General features: G+C 36.9%; 1 protein-coding gene across 2 annotated transcripts in view; it reads right to left on the reverse strand.

The window, feature by feature from the left end:
* Positions 1 to 1,121: 1,121 nt before the first annotated feature.
* capza1.L (capping actin protein of muscle Z-line subunit alpha 1 L homeolog) overlaps positions 1,122 to 23,318 on the reverse strand; it is a 29,929-nt gene continuing 7,732 nt past the window's right edge. Inside the window, exons 2-10 of one of the 2 annotated variants that reach the window (XM_018244922.2) lie at positions 20,400 to 20,463; positions 15,169 to 15,220; positions 13,927 to 13,990; positions 12,366 to 12,572; positions 12,028 to 12,107; positions 10,781 to 10,859; positions 9,457 to 9,528; positions 7,183 to 7,245; positions 1,122 to 2,749 (exon numbers count right to left, since the gene is read on the reverse strand). In XM_018244922.2, the coding sequence (XP_018100411.1) occupies positions 2,609 to 2,749; positions 7,183 to 7,245; positions 9,457 to 9,528; positions 10,781 to 10,859; positions 12,028 to 12,107; positions 12,366 to 12,572; positions 13,927 to 13,990; positions 15,169 to 15,220; positions 20,400 to 20,463 (822 nt within the window). In that variant the 3' untranslated portion in view covers positions 1,122 to 2,608. The remainder of the gene's footprint in view (positions 2,750 to 7,182; positions 7,246 to 9,456; positions 9,529 to 10,780; positions 10,860 to 12,027; positions 12,108 to 12,365; positions 12,573 to 13,926; positions 13,991 to 15,168; positions 15,221 to 20,399; positions 20,464 to 23,318) is intronic. The other variant, NM_001090035.1, reaches the window with a different exon arrangement.

A 23,318-nucleotide genomic window follows, 5' to 3' on the forward strand; every position in this document is an offset into this window, starting at 1 on the left:
TCTGGCCCTCGTTGCAAAAAAGTTTGGGCACCCCTGCTTTATACATTACATATTTGGCTAACTAACTATATTAGATACATTTTTCATTTTGCACAGCCTATTTACTTGTTTTTATTTTTACACTGAACAATTCCTTTAAGATGTTTTTGTATCTTGACCTGTCTTTTTTTTACTTATTTTATTCCTGTATTATCCTGTTTATACAGAATCCTGTATGACTGATATCTCAGCCCTAGATGGTACCATTGTCCCTACTTTTCTCAAGCGTCAGCTGCATCTGTGAATCTGTGGTAGTTTCAATCAGTTGACATTGGGCGTAATCCTGGCTATTACCTGCTTTTCTCATTGTTGTAATTGTCTTTGAACTGGTTTGCCCAATCCATGAAAAACTATTTGTTCCTTTGTGCAATTTGTTCCCTTTCCTTGAAAAAATTCATGGAGCTTTGAAATAGACTTGGAGTCAGCCAATTCAAATGAATACATAGTTGCTAGGGTAATTTGGACCCTAGCAACCAGAAATTGCTGCTGAATAAAAAGCGAAATAATTCAAAAACCATAAATAATAAAAAATGAAAACAATTTTTTTTCCCCTCAGGATATCACGCTCTACATCATACTAAAAACAATCCCTTTAAGTATGATCTGATTTTTACAATCCTTAAGTATACAATAATATCTCTTTAGACATCTATTGTAAGATGTACATGTGTTAGGACATCTAGAAATGTGGTTTAGAGCCTTGACTTCTGAGCATTTTGAATGTTCTTTATGGCTGCGAAATGGGGCACATGTGGTTCTGACATACATCCTTAAACATTCTGCCAATCATTGTAATTAGCTGTGGCATTGTGAACTGCAAACCCCCAGAGCCACAACTGTAAATACATTCAGTGATCCTAAAATAGATTTGTCCAAACTCCCCTTTTAGTGGGTGAGGAATACTTTTTTATTTCCTCAAAAACAACTACAGTCATTTGAAATTCCTTTATTAGGCTCTGTAAGAAGTTTGTAAATCAGCTGCACCTTCTGACAAAACATGAGAATGGTTTTCTACCAGTATATACTTACAAGTTCATTGCTTGTGCTTACCTGAACAATAATTCGAAGATAAACGTTTTCACTATGGTGCAAATATTTTTATTTTGGATTTATACACATTTTTCCCAATGATCATATACTTGTGGTACAAACTGAAGGTGCCACAAACCCATTAAAGCGCTATAGGATGAAGACATTTGCATTTTTCTGTCATTTTCTTTTGACATACACAAGCCCTTACCACCCCAAACCACCATTTGCCACTCTCTAGACTAAAAAAAAAAAAAAGGAGCATCCTAAAATGCAGATGTTCACCGTAAACTAATAAAACAAAAGCCAAGAAGGAGACAGAATTTAAGTTTTCTCTGTTGGGTTACCAAAACACAGGTTCCCCAATGTTGGGTAATGAAGTAACAGATTCTAATCATTAAAGGTGGTATTTCCCTATGTACATTGAAAACTGGGAGTTATGCTCTTTCATAAAAAAAAATTGCATATTACAACTCTTTCAATTGATTAAATTCAGGGTGCTGCTTTCAAACATTACTGCATTTCAGAGATCAGCTTCGTCTATGGCAAAAAAGCGGTACAGTAACAAAAAGGGGAAAAAAACGAATACCTTTCAACGGCAATATCGTTTGAAGGAATTTAATTGCAAGAGTGCAACAACACAAAAGTCTGAAAAGCATTTCATGGGCAACGATATTTCTCCCTTGAATCTGATCATGCCTGCTGATTGTATTTCACAATGAACATGTTTCTGTTCCACTTTAGAAAGTTCCTATAAAATCAGGTGGAAAAATAAAGTATGGATTCAAAAGTGAAATGTAGATGGAGTCTGGAAACTACATTCTACAATCCTATCCAAAACCTGGAAATCCCACCTTATTTCCAGTGAATATTTATGTGAAGTAGTATATAAAGCCAGCAGTTCATTAAAATGTTCTTCTGAACATACTGAAGTACAGTATTAGATTATATCTTTGTAATAAGGCCATAAAAATAATGTGTCAAAAAATGAGTGGCATCAGTTGGTATAATGTGAGTGCTCACGTGCCTTCGGTATTGTAAAAAATAAAATATACATTGGCTGAATTTAACTATTACAATTGTCTGAGAAACACAAATGGTACATGTGTCAATTAATAGAAGGAAAGGGAGATATTCCATAGGGCTACTTTCTTTAAAAGTGGTTAAACTGGCACCCATAGCAGGTACATATTTTAAGTACAAGAATTCATATGTTCTATTGGCAAATTTGATATATGCCAGACTGACAAATACAGGTAATTCAATTGGAGATTCCAGGGTAAATAATATAAAAACTCAAAAGATTGTTCTGCGGCACTTCAAGTTAGAAAATACGACTGCAGGCCCTAGCAAAATATCACATTTTACAAACCACTATATTTTGTCTCCTTTGAAAAAAAACTGATTTGTGTTGGGGGCCAACAATAACATTTGTTACGAGCCTCTCCTACACATAAGGGTATACATAGTATATTTGTAAGACCAAACAGTTCTCAGTTTGCTTTGCACACTAAACTTTGCCATTGCTCCATAAAGGTTCTCAAGCGTTTTGCATCTCTTTGCCAATTTTGTAGCTGAGTATTTTATTCCAGTCGATCTTGGTGCGGGTCACTGGCAGCTGCCGGCGTAAGGCTTTGAAAGTTGTGTCTGACATGGTCTGATAGTTCTCGCTTATGGCAGTCTGCAGCAAGGAATAGAAGAGGTATTACAGCATAGAAACATTGGCTAAAAGTCAGCAATGATGCCATCACCCTGCACTATGTAATCTCTTTAAAACATCAAGCTGAGGCTTTCATGCAGTTGTTGAACAAAAGCTTCCATCATTCTTAACACAGATTGAGTTATGTAGTTCATCAACAACTGCTTATTTGCAACTTGGATCTACATATAAGTGAAAACTTCTGAAAGTCAGAAATGCAATATAAGCAAGCTAGTGATATATGTAGCATTTACATAACCAAGCATGTACAATACCCAAAATACTTTTCATTTAGTCATTGCTAAATGGGTGAGATGCCTGATCTATTCCTTTACATTAACTCATACAACAGAGATGCATACACATTACAAAACTATATATGAAAAGACCCTCCAAAAAGATTGACATTTATAAGGGAAGATTCTGATTTTAACCTAGCATTCTATAGCCCTACTGCACTGCAGTCATTGCAGCGCAATGGAAAATTTGCACCTGTGTTGCAACCCATGACAATCAAGCTAATGTCTGCTTTCATTGTTCAATCTGCAGCTTGCTGAAAAAAGACAGCCACTGATTGGTTGCTGGGGGTTAGTGCATAGGTACAAATGTTCCCCTGTGTTTATAAATAAAATGGATGTGTGAACTCTGGATTGGCAATTCTAGATGGGGCTGATCTCTCTAACAGCCGGGAGACCAGTTTCTCTAGTAGTGGTGGGAAGAAGAGAAGAGTCAGGCCTAAACAGATTGTGGTTATAGGGGATTCAATTATTAGGAAAGTTGACAGTGTAATATGTTGTCCGGATCGCTACAACTGAACAGTTTGCTGTCTTCCTGATGCCAGGGTTTGGCATGTGGTTGATCGGGTAGGCAAATTATTGGGTGGGGCCGGGCATGACCCAAATGTTTTAGTTCATCAAAGAGTGATTTCAGGGATTATAGGCTCTAAGATTAAGGGAAGGCCTTCCAATGTAATTTTTTTCAGAAATTTTATCCGTGCCACATGCACGTTTAGGAAGACAGCGGGAGCTTAGGGAGATAAATGCGTGTCTTGGTGTAGAAAGGAAGGATTTGGGTTCCTAGAGCACTGGGCTGATTTTTCCTTGGGGTACAACCTATACAGTCGTGACAGATTGCACCTCAATGGAAGCGGGTCCACTGTGCTAGGGGAAATAATGGCCAAGAGGTTGGAGGAGTGTTTAAAATAGGCAAGGGGGAGGGGGGGTTGAGAGAATTATGGGGAAGCTAGGGTAGACGGGGCATTAGTAAGGGATCATGGGGGAGGAGTGAAGGGGCATACATTTTACCAGCAAAGGAGGTCCCTCTGTTACAAGGAAAACAGATTAATACTAATTTAACATATAATTCTCCACTAAGAAATGCAAATTTAAAAAGTAAAAGTATAACCTCCTCTGTATGCTGGCAAATGCACAGAGTTTGTCAGGTAAAATGGGAGACCTAGAATGAATTGCATGCTCTAAAAATGATGATATAATTGGTATCACTGAGACCTGGTTGGATGAATCATGTGACTGGACTGTGAATTTACACCCTTTTTAGGAGGGACAGAGGGATTAAAAAGGGTGGAGGAGTGTGTGTTGTATGTAAAGCCTGAATTAAAGCCATGCACTAAAGAAATAACCATAGCTGGCACTGGTGAGGTAGTGGAATCCCTCTGGGTAGAGATTTTGACTGGACAAAAGTTGACAAAGAAAATTATCCTTGGTGTATGTTATAAACCACCTCGTATAAGTGACGAGTATGAAGTCCGGCTACTCTTAAAAAAATAGAAGCGGCTTCACAACTACGTCAAGTTATTACTATGGGTGACTTTTATTATCCAGACATTGACTAAGGTAATGGGGTTGCCAAAAAAGAAAAAGCTAGTAGGTTTGTAAATATGCTGAATGACAACTTTTTATTCCAGCTCGTTCAAGAACCTACTAGGAATAACTCTCTTTTGGACCTTGTAATAACTAATAATACTGAAGTCATCTCTAACATTTGTGTGGGTGAGCATTTAGGGAATAGTGATCATAACATGGTCTCCTTTGAGATTCTGTTGCAGAAGCAATTCTATAAGGGAGTAACTAAAACACTAAATTTCAGACGTGCAAACTTTAACAGTATAAGGGCATCTCTGCAACATATTAAGTGGGAAATGCTTTTCACAGGGTTAAACACAGAACAAAAATGGGAAGTCTTTAAAATGCTGCTTAATAAATATACTTGTCAGTATATTCCACTTGTAAGCAAGGAACGTCGTTGCAAAGCAAAACCTTTTTGGTTCAATAGAAGCGTTGGTGTTGAGGTGGGTAAGAAAAGATGTGCTTTTAAGGCTTTCAAGTTAGCTGGGACAGCCGAATCATTTATAAGGTACAAGGAGGACAATAAATCATGCAAAAAAATCAGGCAAACTAAAATCGATATGAAAAAGGATATTGCAGTAAAAAGAATCCAAAATTATTGTTTAAATATGTTAATAGGAAAAAAATGAAGCAGGAAGGGGTGGGACCTTTAGTATCAGAGGGGGGTCAGCTCACATCCTGAACTCATTTTTCATCTGTCTACACAATTGAGGAACCAGCTAATGAAAGTTTCCTTATTAATAGTCCCAATTCTAGTAATACAACTAATGATGCATGGTTCATACATGAAGAAATTCAAGAGACTAGTACATGTTAAGATTAACAAAGGTCCGGGGCCAGATGGTATTAATTCCAGGGTGCTTAGCGAGTTTAGCTCTGATTGCCAAACCTCTTTACTTAATTTTTCAGGATTCATTGAGGTCTGGCATAGTGCCGAGAGACTGACAAATTGCTAATGTGGTGCCTCTATTCAAAAAGGGATCCCGTTCTCAGCCTCAAAACTATAGGCCAGTTAGTCTGACATCAGCTGTAGGAAAGATTTTCGAAGGGATAATAAAGGATAAGATACTGGACTTCATAGCAAATAACAATACTAGGAGTTTGTGCCAGCATGGTTTTATGCGTAATAGATATTGCCAGACTAACTTAATTTCTTTTTATGAGAAGGTAAGCAGGGACCTCAATTCTGGCATTGCAGTAGATGTGATTTACTTAGACTTTGCTCAAGCATTTGATACATTGCCACATTGCCACACAGGTTACTGGTTAAATTAAGGAATGTTGGCCTGGAACATATTTTTAGAACTGGCTAAAAGATAGACTACAAAGAGTGGTGGTAAATGGAACATTTTCTAATTGGACCAGTGTTGTTAGTGGAGTACCGCAGGGCTCTGTACTAGGTCCATTGCTTTTCAACTTGTTTATTAATGACCTGGAGGTGGGATTTGAAAGTACTGTTTCTATTTTTGCAGATGATACTAAATTGTGCAGAACTATAGGTTCCATGCAGGATGCTGCCACTTTGCAGAGTGATTTGTCTAAGTTGGAAAACTGGGCAGCAAACTGGAAAATGAGGTTCAATGTTGATAAATACAAGGTTATGCACTTTGGCAAAAATAACATAAATGCAAGTTATACACTAAATGGCAGTGTGTTGGGAGTTTCCTTAAATGAAAAGGATCTTGGGTTTTTTGTAGATAAGAAGTTGTATAATTCTGGGCAGTGTCATTCTGTAGCTACTGTAGCAAATAAAGCAAATTCTGTCTTGCATAAAAAAGGGCATTAGCTCAAAGGATGAAAACATAATTATGCCTAATATAAGTAATTATAAAAGATCTTTAAAAAGAGCTTGCGAGGGGGCATGATTACACTTTACATGTACATTAAAGGACATTATAGACAAATAGCAGGGGACCTTTTTACCCATAAAGTGGATCACCGTACCAGAGGCCACCCCTTTAGACTAGAAGAAAAGAACTTTCATTTGAAGCAACGTAGGTGGTTCTTCACAGTCAGGACAGTGAGGTTGTGGAATGCACTGCCGGATGAGGTTGTGATAGCTGATTCTGTTAATGGTTTTAAGAGGGGCTTGGATGATTTCTTGGACAGCCATAATATCAAAGGCTATTGTGATAATAAACTCTAATGTTAGTATAGATATGGGCATATATAATTTATGTGAAAGTATGGAGGGGTGTGTGTATGGATGCTGGGTTTTCATTTAGAGGGGTTGAACTTATTTAACCATGTAACTATGTAAGTCTCAGTGTGCCAAAATCAAAGATATAATATGATAATATCCCTTTTCATGGGTGGTTGGGGCACTAGCAGATACAGATAAAAGAGGGACTTGAGCTCCCTCCAACTTATAACGGCTGATTAATAAATGGATCAATGATACAGTCAAATTGCACAGAATTTGTGCATTTTTATCACAGGCCAATGAGTTTGTCAGAAGTAAAATCGCCTGGTGAAGCTCTACGATACCTGTACAAAGTGAAAAGCAGAGTGAATAGCAGACATAGCAGATGTCAACCTGTTCCATCTCACCTGGTAGTCACTCTCTGCTTGCTCTATAATTTTTACAAATTCCTTGGCGGTTTGAGCTTCACCCTAAAATTGCAGCAGAAAAGGCATGTTAACACCATATCATAAGCCACAACACAGGACAGGAAATATATGAAAAATATTGTAATATTAATACAGTAACTCAACCCATTTATTTAACTATCACTCTTTTAAAGGTAAACTCAGCCAAGTTCCAACCCGAAACGGAACTAGAGGGGGGCGGGCCCTGGTGCAGGACGCGCAGCCGGGCCCCCTCCCCCCTCCGTAAGGGCTCTTACACACGGCCGTTCCGACCTGCGCTCCCCTGCGTTCCGTTTTTTGGCGTTCAGCCGCAGGGGAGCACAGGAATAGACGCAAGTCATTATTTGAAATGGGGCTGTACTCACTCAGGCGCGTGTAGGCGCCGAACGCAGGAAAAATGCAGCATGTTGCGTCTGAACCTGCGTTCGGCGCCTACACGCGCCTGAGTGAGTACAGCCCCATTTCAAATAATGACTTGCGTCTATTCCGTCGGAACAGCCGTGTGTAAGAGCCCTAAACCTGGAACTGGCCGGGATATGCGCGGCGCGCGGACTGCCGGGGGGCCCTGAGGGGGTGCGGGCCCTGGCCCGCTCGCACCTACTGCTCCCCCGGTAGTTCCGCCCCTGCTTCCAACATAAAATTATACATTCAGTGGTTTATTGTATTAGTAGATTTAATTGCAATGAAAAGCAGTATTTGCCAATTTCTGTAATGCATTGAACTCCTAAAACAATGGAGCAGAAAGGCAGCTCTCCACCACTCAGGACAGGTCTGTTAATCAGATAACTTCTGCTCTCTAGTTGGGAACAGCCCACATGCCAGGAAAATGTGCAGTAACAACAACTCACAATTGCTAACATCCAAATATTTAAAAAAAAAATGTGAGTTGTACATGAGTTATACATTTTAAGGCACAAAGGAACATTCTTAATCAACCGCAACAAGGAAACTGCAAGAAAAAGCAAAAAGCAGAACTAGGTGCTATTTTTTTTATGTGCAAATACAACTAGGTAACGTCATGTTTTGCTTTTTGTCTCTTCCTGCAGTTTTGTAAAGTTTGGTATATACTACGGCACCTTTGACAGAATGATTGCAAAAAGGTTTTAATTCTTGTTGTTTCTTAGTGTTCAGCCTTCTTCGGGACAAGAAAACCTGTAGGGTAAGGTGAATTGCACTGCCCCTAATTAGCTGGCTGATTTATTAGTAATTAATTAAGCATTTTAAACTATTTATATGAACTGTTAATATCAATTACAGAGTAACGGTTTATATTTGGATCTATATACTAAATTACACCAGTGTCTCCGGAATGAACTTTTCAGCAGCAGAATGACTATTAATTGGACCCCTACACATACGTAATTTATTTAACTTATGTAAGTTTCCTTGAAAATAACCTACGTTTTTGCATATCATTAAAGGGGTTGTTCACCTTTGAGTTAACTTTTAGTATGATGTAGCGTGTGATATTCTGAGACAATTTGCAATTGTTTTTTTTTTTGTTATTTGCTGTTTTTGAGTTATTTAGCTTTTTATTCAGCAGCTCTCCAGTTTTCAATTTCAGCCATGCAGGTGCAAGGGTCCAGATTACAGATTACATAGTAACCATGAATTGATTTGACTAAAAGCCTGGAATATGAATAGGAGAGGGCCTGAATAGAAAGGGGAGTAATAAAAAGTAGCAACAATAATATATTTGTAGCCTTACAGAGCATTTGCTGAAAAAAGCCAGAAGAAGGTGGCAAACTATAAAAAAGAAATAATGAAGAGCAGTTGAAAAGTTGCTTAGAATTAACCGTTCTATAAAATATTAAAACCACCACAAAAATTAGATAAAACTCTTCTTCTAAATATATTATATTATATGCAGGTCAGCCAATTAAAAGGCTAGTAATGATTATTTTATTCTCATGAGCTTGGAAAATGATGTGTAAAACTGATACAGTATGTATAAAGCTCAGTCCAGCTCTCCAGAAAAGAAAAATACCAGAGCTCTTAAAATGTGCAGAAATTGTATGTGCCATAACATAAACTATGCACCCTTGCTGTTTTAAAATATACACTAATATATATAGTAAAATACTACACTCCGAAATGTACCCTGACGAAAAAAAATTTTTGTAATCTTTGATAAGAGACCAATAGATACTGTGTAAAATGAAAGTTGCCCCAACAAATAGATATGTACAATATATGAATTTTTGAATATTTAATTTTTCTAAGATTTATACTCACAGAGATTGTTATGGATTCCTGCACATCTTTGTGGCTAACTAACTGAACATTTCCATCCTCATAGTAATGAACCTATAGCAATGAAAAGCATGATTACTACAAATTGTCATAAATGAAATTGTTTATACTATTCAAAAGGTTATTTCATATATGCTTTTTGTGACAACATATATTTAGAGGTATGAGTGTCAATCTCTGATAAATATGCTGTTTAAATGAATCCAGGCAGCTGGACAATACAATCGAATACATGAAAATCTGCCTGCTGTTACTGATTACCTTGTGTAAAATTTAAAAGGTATCAGTATTTAGATTAACTGGCCCCTGCATTACACCTCAAATTCTTGCATTGTTCCCACCAGCAATTCCCCTTGCATTGTTCATACCTGTAATATCTATATTGTTCACAACCCTAAAAGTCCTGTACTGTTCACACCTCAGACCCAGACTGTAAATGCCCACATTGTTCCTATGCTCTTTGTGTGTGCCACAATCTGCCTTCCCTACGCAACCTGTGGGATGTGAGCCTGGTGGCTTTCACATATGAATGAATAGTGATATCAATGCAGTGAGCACCAACCATTTGGTTTTTTTAGTGTGCTGCCACCATTATCATGTTGATATGGTCTTAAAAGTTCTTGAGGTAACATGGGTGTGGTTTAAAGTGGGCGTGATCAAAAACAGGGAGTGGTCAACACTGGCTTCCTTTATTGGCCCTCCACCACACTGACAGAAAAATTCCAGGCCTCCGTACCATAGAAGTTGGACAGCACTGTTGTACGTAATCAGAACAGAATAAGGACCAGGGATGCACCGAATCCAGGATTTGGTTTGGGATTCAGCCTTTTTCAGCAGGATGCGGATTCGGCCGAATCCTTCTGCCTGGCCAAACTGAATCCGAATTTTCATATATAAATTATGGGCGGATAGGGAAATCACGTCACAAAATAAGAAATTTTTTCCACTTTTTTCTTTCCTGACCCTAATTTGCATATGCAAATTAGGATTTGGATTCGGTTCGGTATTCGGCCGAATCTTTCACCAAGGATTCGGGGATTTGGCCGAATCCCAAATAGTGGATTCGGTGCATCCCTAATAAGGACCAACCAGAAAGCAGACTGACTGTGAGGCTGCTACAGCTCAATTAAAATATTTACAGAACATTCTTGAATTGAGATCTAATAGCAATACAGGCAGTGCATGCTACTATAAATGTTGTTTCCCTAGTCCACTGCACAAGAATGCATTTTTACCTGAACTGCAATTTGAGAAGGCTTACATGAGAATAAAAAGTACAGTTTCTTACATTATTGTATTTACCAACCTGAATCTTGAGAACTCCTACCAACTGAGCAGTGGATCCCGAGATGGTAAATTTCCATTCAGACCTCCAGCGACCATTCCTGAAATATGGAGAGATGGCACGTTATTAGGGATCACTGATTTTTAATGTATTAAGTCATCTAATTCTATTCAACATTATTGCCTAGTGTCTGCAAAATGATTATGCACACAGGTTTCTCAGTATCAATTAGGCCTCTGAGCATAGCTTTACAGTTTCCAACCCTACCAGCAATGGCATTACCAGAGATTAATTAAGGAAATGCTAATATAGTAATTTTTAAAGCAATGCCACCAATAATTTCTGCAAGTAATGCTTTAGTGAAACTAAAGGGATTTCTTTGTGCTCCTATGAAATACAGTGTATAAAATGTTTTCCTTTAACAGCAGGAAGCAGTATTCCATAAACAGGATTTTTTTTATAATTAAAACAGTTTGACAGATATGCCATAGATTAAAAGAATACATCTTCAGGTGATCATGCTGCATCTCAAAACATAAGTTAAACATTTTTTTTCTTTTTTTTACTATTGCTCCCCAAACCCCTTAAGCTGCTGAGAGATGCAATTATTTGTGCAATTTACTTATTTAGGCTTTGGTGTTTATGTCGCTGCCTAAAATAATCAATGTGACCAATTAAACCTCTGTCATGGACTGACCAGAGGTATAACATCCTGTACTTCAGTCTGGCTGATCTGTCCTGTAACTGCACAATATGACTACACAGGAATGTGGATACATTGCCCTAATATCAGGTGCTGGATACTGAGTAACCTGGTCAATGTGTGAATAATAAAAACACTTGTAAATGTAAAATTGTTTTCTGCAACTATGGGTATGGAATCTGGAATGCTTGTGACCAGGGGTTAACCAGATAAGGGGTCTTTCTGTAATTTGGAGCACCACTCTAATAAAGAACCCTTTAAATATTGTATTTATGCTAGATTCGTTGTCATTAAACACATGGTACTATATTGCTAAAGAGAAAAATCTAATCAGTAAAAATCTTGCAAATTATCTGGTTAAATAGGACATGTATGAAGTTGCTATTTTCTGGAGCTTTCTGGCTAACAGGCTGCAGAGGAATATTATATTACATTTCTGTAAAAATAGTTATTTTAAATTAAAATTAATAAGAAAATATAAATAAGAAAACAGATCAGGTACAGGTAATCCAGCAAAATACAAATGTCATTTCAGAAGGCTGTCCTAAGAGCAGCACAGACTTACCAAAAGTTCTTAGGCTGAAACTGGTGGCTTTCAATACAAGATACTATTGTTTGCTGTCCATCTATTGTCTTTCCATAAACCTAAAGATGATAAACAACATTTAGTCCATGATTTCACTGCTTATTGATATATCAATATAAAAGAGTAAGACCATATACTTTAACTTACACCCTTAAACAAAAGTCATAAAAATGTACTTCTCCTTATGCTCACAATAAAAATATTTATCAGTGTAATAAAATTACTTTATACATATAGACATTATAACCATGTACGTGAAATACTTCAGCAACAATATTTATTAGCATTTATCACGCAAGTAATATAAATCACTTAACAGTGCAGACACCATTCGGATAGTGTTCTTTCACATATGCCCGCAAGGCCAAGTCACAAGCATCTCTCCAGGATTTTAAAGCCACATCACTGTCGTCAGGATGAGGATCACTAGCTTCTTTCCTTAAGTGATCAAACTTAAAGGTAATTCGATTCCGTGGATCCAGAAATCTGCTATTGCCAAGATCTCCATGCTCTGTTATAAGGACCTATGAATGAAAATTAAATTGTGAATACTATGTCACAAAGATCCCTCACTTAACCTCTATCCACTTTTTGTTTAAAATGCATACAGTAAAAGTCAAAAACAAAACTGTGTTGGATGCCCGTGAAGGCCTTTATTCATCTAAGTCATGTTATACAATATCTAGAATTAATTCAAAGTCTAAAGCAATTGGACATGCTTACTATTCCTGAAAACTTTTTCCACCCATCTGAGTGCACCATTTCAAATAAGTGGGAGGGAATTCCCACAGCATTATAAAAACATTATCCAATCACAATGGCCCTACAAAACATTCCTACTGCTCAGGTGAACTACAGAAGCCCCTGGATGAGTATTCCAATGCATTTAAGGTTAGCTAGCAAATCCAGTTACACTTATCACTAATAGATACTGTGTTGGATGTAAAGAAAATATTCGCTGTTTAATGGAATTCTCTTTGTTTCTTTATTTGTCATGTCCTGGACAAGATATAAGTCTCATGTAATATGACTGTGGCTAAATATTTTGTACTTATGGATATAGAAAACTGCATATGCAATATGTAGTTTACTTAAGCAGCTGTAGCTTGTTTCACATAACTCCTTAACTTAATGTCTGATTTAACTGTGCAAGAAACATTTAGCGGCATATCTTTAAAATTCTGTGGAAAAGTGCAAAGGCAGACACTGAACACAAATGAAGTATAAAAAGCAAATGGTATGGACAGGATTAAACACCACAATCATGCATATTATAAAACAGTGTATTCATTTACAGACATGTAGAACAGTCAATCCTGGCATAATCAACCCTGTGTATTAATTCTATCCATGATCTCAACTTTTTGAGTGCCAACTGTTAAGTTCAGTGCTGCTACATGTTAAGCTGGACATACACAAAAAGATGAAATCCATTTCAGACCATTTTGTGTGTTTGACAGCCTGCTGATCCAGACTGATAATCATATACTATGGATACTGGTTGCTTCAGTGAACCACCAGCCAGCGCATGGTGCATTGGCAGATGAGCCATCCGAACTGCCTGCAAACTGGAACAATAAAAATGGGGCCACGCATGCAGTCTGTCCACCACCTTTAACCTATTCGTCACAAACAAAGCACTTTATTCCATTATTTTTTTTTATTTTTTACAAAGCCTAGAAAGGACTGACTGGAATACCAGATAGGCAGTCCCAACATTATGGCTTAGTTTCTCTCAAGCTGAAGCAGACCATCATCTGATAGGGAAATGAGAATCTTTATGCTACTCTAACAACAGGATCAGAAGGGCTGCACAGTGCATGCCACAAGTGTATACAAACATTATCAAACTCAGAACAATAAAGTCAATATACTCACCTGGTCATCATAGCCTTCAATCTTAGCAGGTGTAAACTGATCCATGTTATATTGGGCAAAGGCACTATTGGGACACAAAAAAGTAACTGCACATTAGCTTGATACATAACCAATAAAAAAAAGCCCATTTTGGCCTGAGAAATAATTTCATGAGTAATTTTTGCATCTTACAAAAAGCTGAAGGGACAATAAAACCCTGATTATAACCTGGGTTTAGTGTACATCATGTTTCTTTAGATATCAGAATAGCATATTATTCAAAGGGAAGAGAAGCCATCACTGCTCAGATGATGTAACACAATCTGCAAACTCAAAGATGCCCTCTGGTGGAAAAATAGTGGAGAACTTTTGAAACCACTGCAAAACTTGTATATTTGGGCTGCATTTGCTAAGAAAAAGGAGTGACAACACACAGGGTTTCTTCCACTGCCAAATTAGTTAAGGAGGGGGAAAGGTTGCCGAATTGGTATTTGAATATGTCGGATTGCCAATCTTTTTTTTTTTTTAACCTGTGAGCTACATTCAAATGTAAAGAGAGTTGAAGAGCAACACAATCATGTAAAATGTTCCTGGGTGGTGGAAAATAAGTGCTGTCATTTAGTAGCCCCTATGTTAAAAGGCAGCCTACAGGGGGCTCTGTTTGGCAGTACACCTGGTTTTTATGAAACCAAAACTTGTCTCCAAACCAGGAATTCACAAATAAGCACCTGCTTAGAGGTCACTGAGAGCAACATCCAACAGTGGCTCACGAGCCACTGGAATCACTGTTCTAATGTATAGTAGAAAAAAGCTTGGCAAAAGCTGCACAAAAATACACTCAATGTGTTTTGCGAATTTTTGGAGAAATTCACCCATCATTAGTGCAAGTACATATTTTATAAAGTACCACCAAGTTATGTAGCATTTAAAAGTATAGGTATGTGTATAAATATGCATTGGAGTGATTTTAATGGGTTGAACTTGATGGAATTTTGTTTTTTTCCCCAAAATTAACTATTTAACTGTGTAACACAACAGTAACATATAAACAAAAAAAAGGATTATATAATTCAGCCATTTTAGATATGTGGGCCATGTAAATATATAACATGCTGAATGTGGCATTACTAATGCTTATTTACTCTAAAAACCTGGATTAGTATGTGTTGGGCATATTCCAAATAATATAATTTTATGTTTAACCAACAAAATGAAGTATGTTAAAAAAAAAAAAAACACTAATAAAAAAATAAAGCAACTTACTGCGCTGCTCCTTCCCTGAGCAGGTTGTCATTGTTGAGTAAAAGCCGGACATCTGTAATAGTAACAATTTACTATCAGCAAGTATTTATAACAAATGATGGAAAAACAAAACCAATTGAGAGCTTAGAGGTGATAAGAACCATTCTGTCCAAAGTTGCACATCAGCATTTCTTTTGTGAAATAATTCTATAAATGGACTTTAAACTGCAGAATTCTCAAGTGGGGTAAGAAACCCATAATAAAAGTCTATGGAAATGCTACACAACTTGAGAAGAACTGGGTGAAATACTGAACACGCAAGATCAGAAGGACAATATTTTAGATACATCTGCAAAGTTAAGTGAGAAAAAAATAGCAAGTTTCTTGGAATCTGATAAATCTGCCCCATCAGAGTTAATCATTTTAAGTTAACAAATGTAACATAGATGGCATACACAGCAGAAAATAATTTGTAATGAATATCAAATGTAGCCAAATCAGCAATGGTGAAACATGTAATTATTTTCAATATAAGCCCAGTAAACATGATATGTAGCCAATGAGGTACCTTTTGTTTTAGTTATAGAAAAATACATTGTTAAATTGGACTTTCCATATTACAGGTATGAAATCTCTTCTCTGGAAAGCATGAAGTTCTTCTTTAAATTATTTCCCTTTACTCTGTATTAAAGTTATCAAGTTAGCATACTTAAGCCATGGTGCTCCAAATGATGGAAAACCCCTTATCTGGAAAACCCAAGGTCCAAGCAATGCGGATAAAAGTACCATACCTGTAATCGGAGGAGCCTGTATTAATATAAACCAGTAGGTCAAGCTACCCATAATTAGCCAGTTTAGCCAATTTTTACAATACTGACCGACTGTCTAGGCATGTCTGTCAGCTTGGATCATAGCTAATCTGTCCAAATCAAACATACAGTTAGGCCCATAAATCTTTGGACAGAGACAACTTTTTCCTAATTTTGGTTCTGTACATTACCACAATGAATTTTAAATGAAAACTCAGATGCAGTTGAACTGTAGACTTTCAGCTTTAATTCAGTGTGTTGAACAAAAGATTGCATAAAAATGTGAGGAAGGACAAATTAAAAAACTGAAAATAAAATGTTCATTTCTAATACTTGGTTGAACACCCTTTGTTGGCTATGACAGCCTGAAGTCTTGAACTCATGGACATCACCAGATTCTGGGTCTTTCTGTCCGAAGTTTAGTCTTCAACAAGTGAAATGCATGCTCAATTGGGTTCAGATCAGGTGACTGACTTGCCCATTCAAGAATATTCCACTTCTTTGCTTTAATAAACTCCTGCATGCTTTGGCTGTGTGTTTTGGGTCATTGTCCATCTGTATTATGAAATGCCTCCCAATCAATTTGACTGCATTTAGCTGGATTTGAGCAGTATTGTTGAACAGTATGTCTCTAAAAAGCTCACAATTCATTTGGCTGCTTCTGTCCTGTGTCACATCATCGATAAACACTAGTGTCCCAATGCCGCGGGCAGCCATGAACGCTCCCAAGTCATCACACTGCCTCCGCCATGTTTTATAGAGATGTGGTATGCTTTAGATCATGAGCTGTTCCATGCCCTCTCCATACTTTTTTCTTGCCATCATTCTGGTAGATTTTTTTTAGCAATGAGTGGCTTGCACATTGCAGTGCACCCTCTGTATTTACTTTCATGCAGTCTTCTCTTTATGGTAGACTTGGATATCGATACACCTACCTCCTGCAAAGTGTTGTTCACTTGTTTGGCTGTTGTGAAGGGGTTTCTCTTCATCATGGAAATGATTCTGCGATCATCCACCACTGTTGTCTTCCATGGACGTCCAGGTCTTTTTGCGTTGCTGAGTTCACCAGTTTTCTTTCTTTCTCAAGATGTACCAAACTGTAGATTTTGCCACTCCTAATATTGTAGCAATTTCTCGGATGGGTTTTTTTTCTGTTTTTGCAGCTTAAAGGAAAACTATACCCCCAAAATGAATACTAAAGCAACAGATAGTTTATATCATACCAAAGAAACTTACCAAACTGGAATATATATTTAAGTAAATATTGCCCTTTTACATTTCTTGCCTTAAACCACCATTTCGTGATGGTCTGTGTGTTGCCTCAGAGATCACCTGACCAGAAATACTACAACCCTAACTGTAACAGGAAGAAGTGTGGAAGCAAAAGACAGAACTCTGTCTGTTAATTGGCTCATGTGACCTAACAAGTATGGTTTGTTGGTGTGTTTGTGTGCATAGTGAATCATGATCCCAGGGGGGGACCTTATTGTTTAAAATGGCAATGGCGAAAAACTTTAGTTCCTCACATTTTTATGCAATCTTTATGTTCAACCCACTGAATTAAAGCTGAAAGTCTGCAGTTCAACTGCAACTGAGTTGTTTCATTTAAAATTCATTGTGGTAATGTACAGAACCTAAATTAGAAAAAAGTTGTCTCTGTCCAAAGATTTATGGGCCTAACTGTATGCAACTTGTTGGCAGGGAGATTCAGAAACAGAATTTGCCATCTCTGAATGCCATGCAAAGTACACTGTTTGAGCTATTTAGGGGGATAATGCATATATGCCGAGGTCCTAGATAATCTTGAAACAATATCAGGATTACCAATGAAACAAGGCTTTGCATAAACTGTTTTATGGGCTAATATGGGGAGACTATGATAAAGCACAAATGGAAGCTTGAGTCATAAAAGTCTGAAATTAAAGGAGTTGTTCACCTTTAAATTAACTTTTAGTATGATGTAGAGAGTGATATTCTGAGACAAAATACAATTGGTTTTCATTTTTTTATTATTTACGGTTTTTGAGTTTAGCGTTTTATTCAGCTGTTCTCCAGTTTGCAAAATCAGAAATCAGGTTGCTAGGGTTCAAATTACCCTAGCAACCATATATTGATTTGAATAAGAGACTAAAATATATATGAGAGGGCCTGAATATAAAGATGAGTAATAAAAAGTAGCAATATTGATAGATTTGTAGCCTTCCAGAGCATTTTTTAGATGGGATTATTGAAAGATAGAAAGTTAGAAAGTCTAGAAGAAGGCAAATAATTCAAAAACTGTAAAAAATAAAAAATGATGGCCAATCGAAGAGTTGCTTAGAATTAGCCATTTTATAACGTACTTAAAATTAACTTGAAGTTGAACAGCCCTTTAAGTAGGGAAAACACTACATGTGCCTCTACAAGACTAATATTGGGCATATGCAATAAAGAGTGCTGTACATACTCTTTACCTTTCATTTATCATTTTCTACAAACTGGAAGGGCTCTATTTAAGAAATCTAAAAATCAGAACTGTGTCCTCAGAATAACCTAAATTATAGGTCTATAATTGAATTTGCAAGACATCCAATAACATACTACCAGGCTAATTAGCCTCTAATTAAATGTAGTGTTGTATGAGTATCTGCAAAAGTGAAATTAGACAAAACTCCAATCGGATAGGGAATGATGAGAATAATAAACATTCTTTAAAGCACTGGGTAATATTTTGGAACTACATAAATGAAAAGATAATAAACTATTATTATGAATTAAAAAAATCAATGATACAAATAATAATTGTGGCTTGCAGTTGTAAACAAGTTGAAGAGAACTGAACAAAAGTCATTCTTCCCATTAAAATTTAAAAAAAAAAAAAATAGTGGATCGTTTACCATTGTTCCTATAAGTACTTAGGAAGGCTCACTCTGAAGTAGATATTTAGTGAATAATGTAAAATTGTAAAATGTAAGGATATTATATGCGAGTTCCATGACTCCATAAAAGCACAATTATTAGGCTCTAATGTGACTTTTAATATCCTCATGTTTTACAACAGGGGTTACATTATTATTTATACAGTAATAAGTTTCAATGAGTCAAATGAAATTGAGCACTGATAATAACTTGAAATCTCTAAGCACCTTTTATAAAGATATAATTTACACCTTCCCAAGCTACTTTGATCTTTTGGGACCTTTGTGTGCGGACGGTTTTACACAGGGGGAGCTTCCAGGAGGACGATGCATAGATATGCTTTTTATAAAAAAAACCCCATTGCCATGTGAGTGCATTTTAATTCTTGTTTTTAAAAAAAATTAAAGAGGTATTTTTACACTATTTGCTGCTGCATGTCGATTTACAGTTCATACCAGGAGAAGTGCTTCACGATTCTTTACGTGCAAGTTGATATTCTGTTTGTGAGTACCCACCTAAACAAGTCTCTAAGGAAAGTTCTTTAACTCTTTGGTGGTGGTTAATACCGAATGAGGGTAACACTTATAAGGTGAAGTTAATTGTTTTGCTTTTCACACAAGAGGTGGCAACATTATAAAACAATATTACCCTATATTCTGTTTTGTCTGCCCCTGTGCCTTTGGCGCTGGCTTTTCATTTTTAGTGATATTTTTGTGGACTTGAAGGGATACAAGTAGGAGCCGGCTGGGATTTGTGGACACAATTAAACCTTGGGCCTGTTTTTCTTCTAGGATACAGTTTTTACCTTAACAGATGCTCACAAATATAAATGTCTCATACTAAATGCCAACATTTTTAGGATATCCTACCCAAGCAGGGGTGTTACTATAGAGGAAGCAGACCCTGTGGCTGCAGGGGGCTCGGGAGGTATAGGGGCCCTGTGAGGTCATAATTCATATACAATTTAAATAAATATTGGTAAAACTGGTCAACCTAGGGGCCTGAACAATTATCTGCTGTGGGGCCCAGTACACCACTGTACCCAAGGGTCCTGAGTCTAATTAATAATTTACAGGCTGGCTAGGCACTGTTTTAGGCAAATCTACTGGAAAGCTACACATAAATTAAGTTCCATGCATTTTAAGGTTAAGTGCCTTCATACATGCAGCACACATAAGTACAAATAGGTATTTAACAATTTAAGAGCAGTTGTCTGAAAGCGCTTGTGTAAGACTCTGTTAGACTTCGAAATACAGGCTGTTTGCATTTCTCCTGAGCTACTACTAAAAATCTTGGGTGCCCAAGTGCCTGGAATAGTTTGGTGTGCCACTGCTTAATTGTTCCCATTTTCTTCTACTGCAATAGCCTATAAGTGTTTGTGCATAAGTAAATGAAACTACTACAAAACCAATTACACATATTTTGTTCCTTCCTTTACCTGCTAATTGCAAAGGCAATTAAAAAACAACACTTCATATCAACACTTGATATAATGTGATATAAATCTTTAGTGTTAAACAAACAGAAAATTGGACATTAACTTACCATTAAAGACCTCATTGAATTCTCCTGGGGGGGCATGGGTTATGAACTTTGCTGCAATGCGCACCTGCAGAAAAACCAAAAGGGCTATTATGGGAATGGCTTTTGTATGAACAAATGTAAAAATACAACTAGTTTTAACATGAATATGATTCAGAAACTAGTTAATCCCTCAACGTCACCACTTCACACTGAGGTTAAAGTGCTCCATCTATGACAGATACTGGCAATGACAGGCAGATAGCAATCAATTTGGCCACATCCTCTGGTGTGCCCTTAGAGAAAAGGGTATGGGGGAGATATGTGCAATATAGAGGAGAAAACGTAAGGGACAGCATAGGCTCTCAAACTGCAGGGCTGCCCTAATTCTTGGTTCAAAGCAATGGACTGGCTACAGAACCTGAAGAACAAATAATGTGTCATTTGAAACAAATGTTTATTTATTATCCTATTCCTACATATTACAGGAACAGGATGGTGATTTTTTTCATATAATGGTATGAAGTGAATGGAGACAAAACAAAAAGCTGTTATGGGAGGATCCAAAAAACAGTAAAGTAAATGTATCTACCGGTATATCAATAACTTGTTGCTGTTTTAAACCCTTAACTCCAATGGGCATAAGTAATAAAAGGTCACCAATAGTAATCAATCAGCAGCCCAGTCACTGGTCAAGTGTTTAAAAACAAACATCTTAATGGTTGCTATTGGACATTGCACCATGGCATTTTATTGAATATGGGGGTTAGTTTCCTGCTAAGACCTGTAAATAAACAAGTTTGGCAGTAATAGCTTAACCTGTTATAGATCATTAAGTTTATGATCTGCAACAGTTATACATTGGGGAGCAAAGATTTAGATTTTTTTTTAATTGGATTATTTTTTTTAAAGGCTTTAACACAACATGTACCGATTTAGGGATAGTTTCCATCCTAATTTGAATAAAGAAAATCACCCGAAGGACTTCAAATTTATTCAAACTAATGATTATGTGGAACAATTAACAACACATTTTTGTCTATTGTAGCAGAGACTAAAACTACATATACTGTAAAATCCACCTGACAGTGCGGGCCTTTACCCAGTTTGCTAAATTATCGGATCATCTCAATCAGGCCACTAATCATGTGGAGAACCATTAGGTGTAAACTACATCTATGCTCCAATGTGATCTTTGTCCAATGGGAAAACAGATATTTAGACAATTTTTTGTCCCATATCCGACAGGCACACCATAACAATGGTTCCGTAAACATGCTTATAAGTTGCTGACACGGTCTGGAGGGGCTAAGGTGGAATCCGTTTTTGGTCAAATGTATGGCTACCTTTACATAGTGTGGTATTAATATGTACTATATGCATGGAACTGTTCTAACAGGTTGCCCTGCAAAACTTAAAATTGTGATTATTGTTTTTAATATTCTTCTTTTATAAAGGGAACTTGTATAACTAATTTCATAGCATGATTGTGCCTCCTAAATATTGCATGACTTCAATTTCTCCAGTATATTTTAATCGGTTAAGTCACCATGGGAGCTGTATGACTACAGATCTCATCATAACAACCATAGAGATGGGTTCTTAAGGCACCAATGTCAGCGGCCAACTGAATCCTACCTGCTCTGTTTATACTTTATTCTCTCTATTCTTGGTTTAATTTCCCCCCTGTGGTTTGATAACAGAGTAATATTAAAAATCATAAATTGTACAACAATTCCATTATATTAAATAAAAGGGAGATGACTGATAGAGCTGGAAAGCATCTGCATTTAATATTATGGAGACAACTTTGGCGAGCTAGGGTAATAACAGGGTCAGTTTTAGGGAATATGCCCCCCCCTTAAATAAGCATAGTTTTTGTGCTTACATGTATGTTTTATATGAATCAGTGTAAATTTTTTTCACCTATCTGCAGACAGGTAGCTCAAGAGTAAATGGAAATTTACTTTTCCTAGAAATGCTGCTTTCCTCCTAATATGCTACACAAATAAGTTAAAATACCATCAATCTTATTAATATTTGAAAACCATCATATTTATTTAGGGGGATGATCGGATCTCAAGAGCCACATTCTATACAGACAACTTTAGGAAGATTCACTGCAAGCTTTCACGAAACAACAGTATAGGCCCCACTGCATATGCTCAGATAGTACATGGAATTAAAAGTAACCTGAGCCAAGCAGGCTTCTCTCTTACATCTTCTCCTGCCCTAGATGGTGTCCAAACTACAGCACATGCTTTTCTTAGAATTATATGGCAGAGTAAGCATGTACAGTACCATAGCACTGTTGCTACAGCAGCTGTTAATATGTGTGAGAAATCTATATACAATCCTTAAAAATACAGACGGAAGGAGGCAAGTTATTATTATAAGAAGTTAGTCTGCATTATAAATTAATCCTAACTAAACACCAGATAAGATGCAAGACAATACTGATGTCACTAGAAGCAGAAGCGTAAAATAAATCAGAAAAAATCCAGATCCAGAGTGGGTGTACCAGACAGCTTTAAAATTCTGAAAACAATGGTTTAATAAAACTATATAACTTGCCCACAGTTTAAAAAAGTGGTTAGAAAAAAGCAGTCAGGAACTTATTGCATAACACTGTGCAGAAAAGAGCTCCATTTGGCTAAATGCACGGCAGCTGGTCTAAGAGAAGTATCCACACCACAGGGACTTCCTGCTTTGGGGATTTCCCCCCCCCCCATTTCAAGAAGTTATGATAAACTCTGCTGAAGCAGTTTCCTGGCAAAATGCGTATTCCCCTTAGGGTTTGAAGAATTGATGCATTAATGTTTAAAAAAAAAAAAAAAACAACAAATCTCTGCAACATAAAAATGTGGGTACTTTTTAAGAAATGCTGTTATTTTGCCAGAAAAGACATTTAGGTAAACTTTTAGTATGTTATAGAGAGACCAA

The sequence above is a fragment of the Xenopus laevis genome, chromosome 2L (assembly GCF_017654675.1).
Source record: "Xenopus laevis strain J_2021 chromosome 2L, Xenopus_laevis_v10.1, whole genome shotgun sequence".
Lineage (NCBI taxonomy): Eukaryota > Metazoa > Chordata > Amphibia > Anura > Pipidae > Xenopus > Xenopus laevis.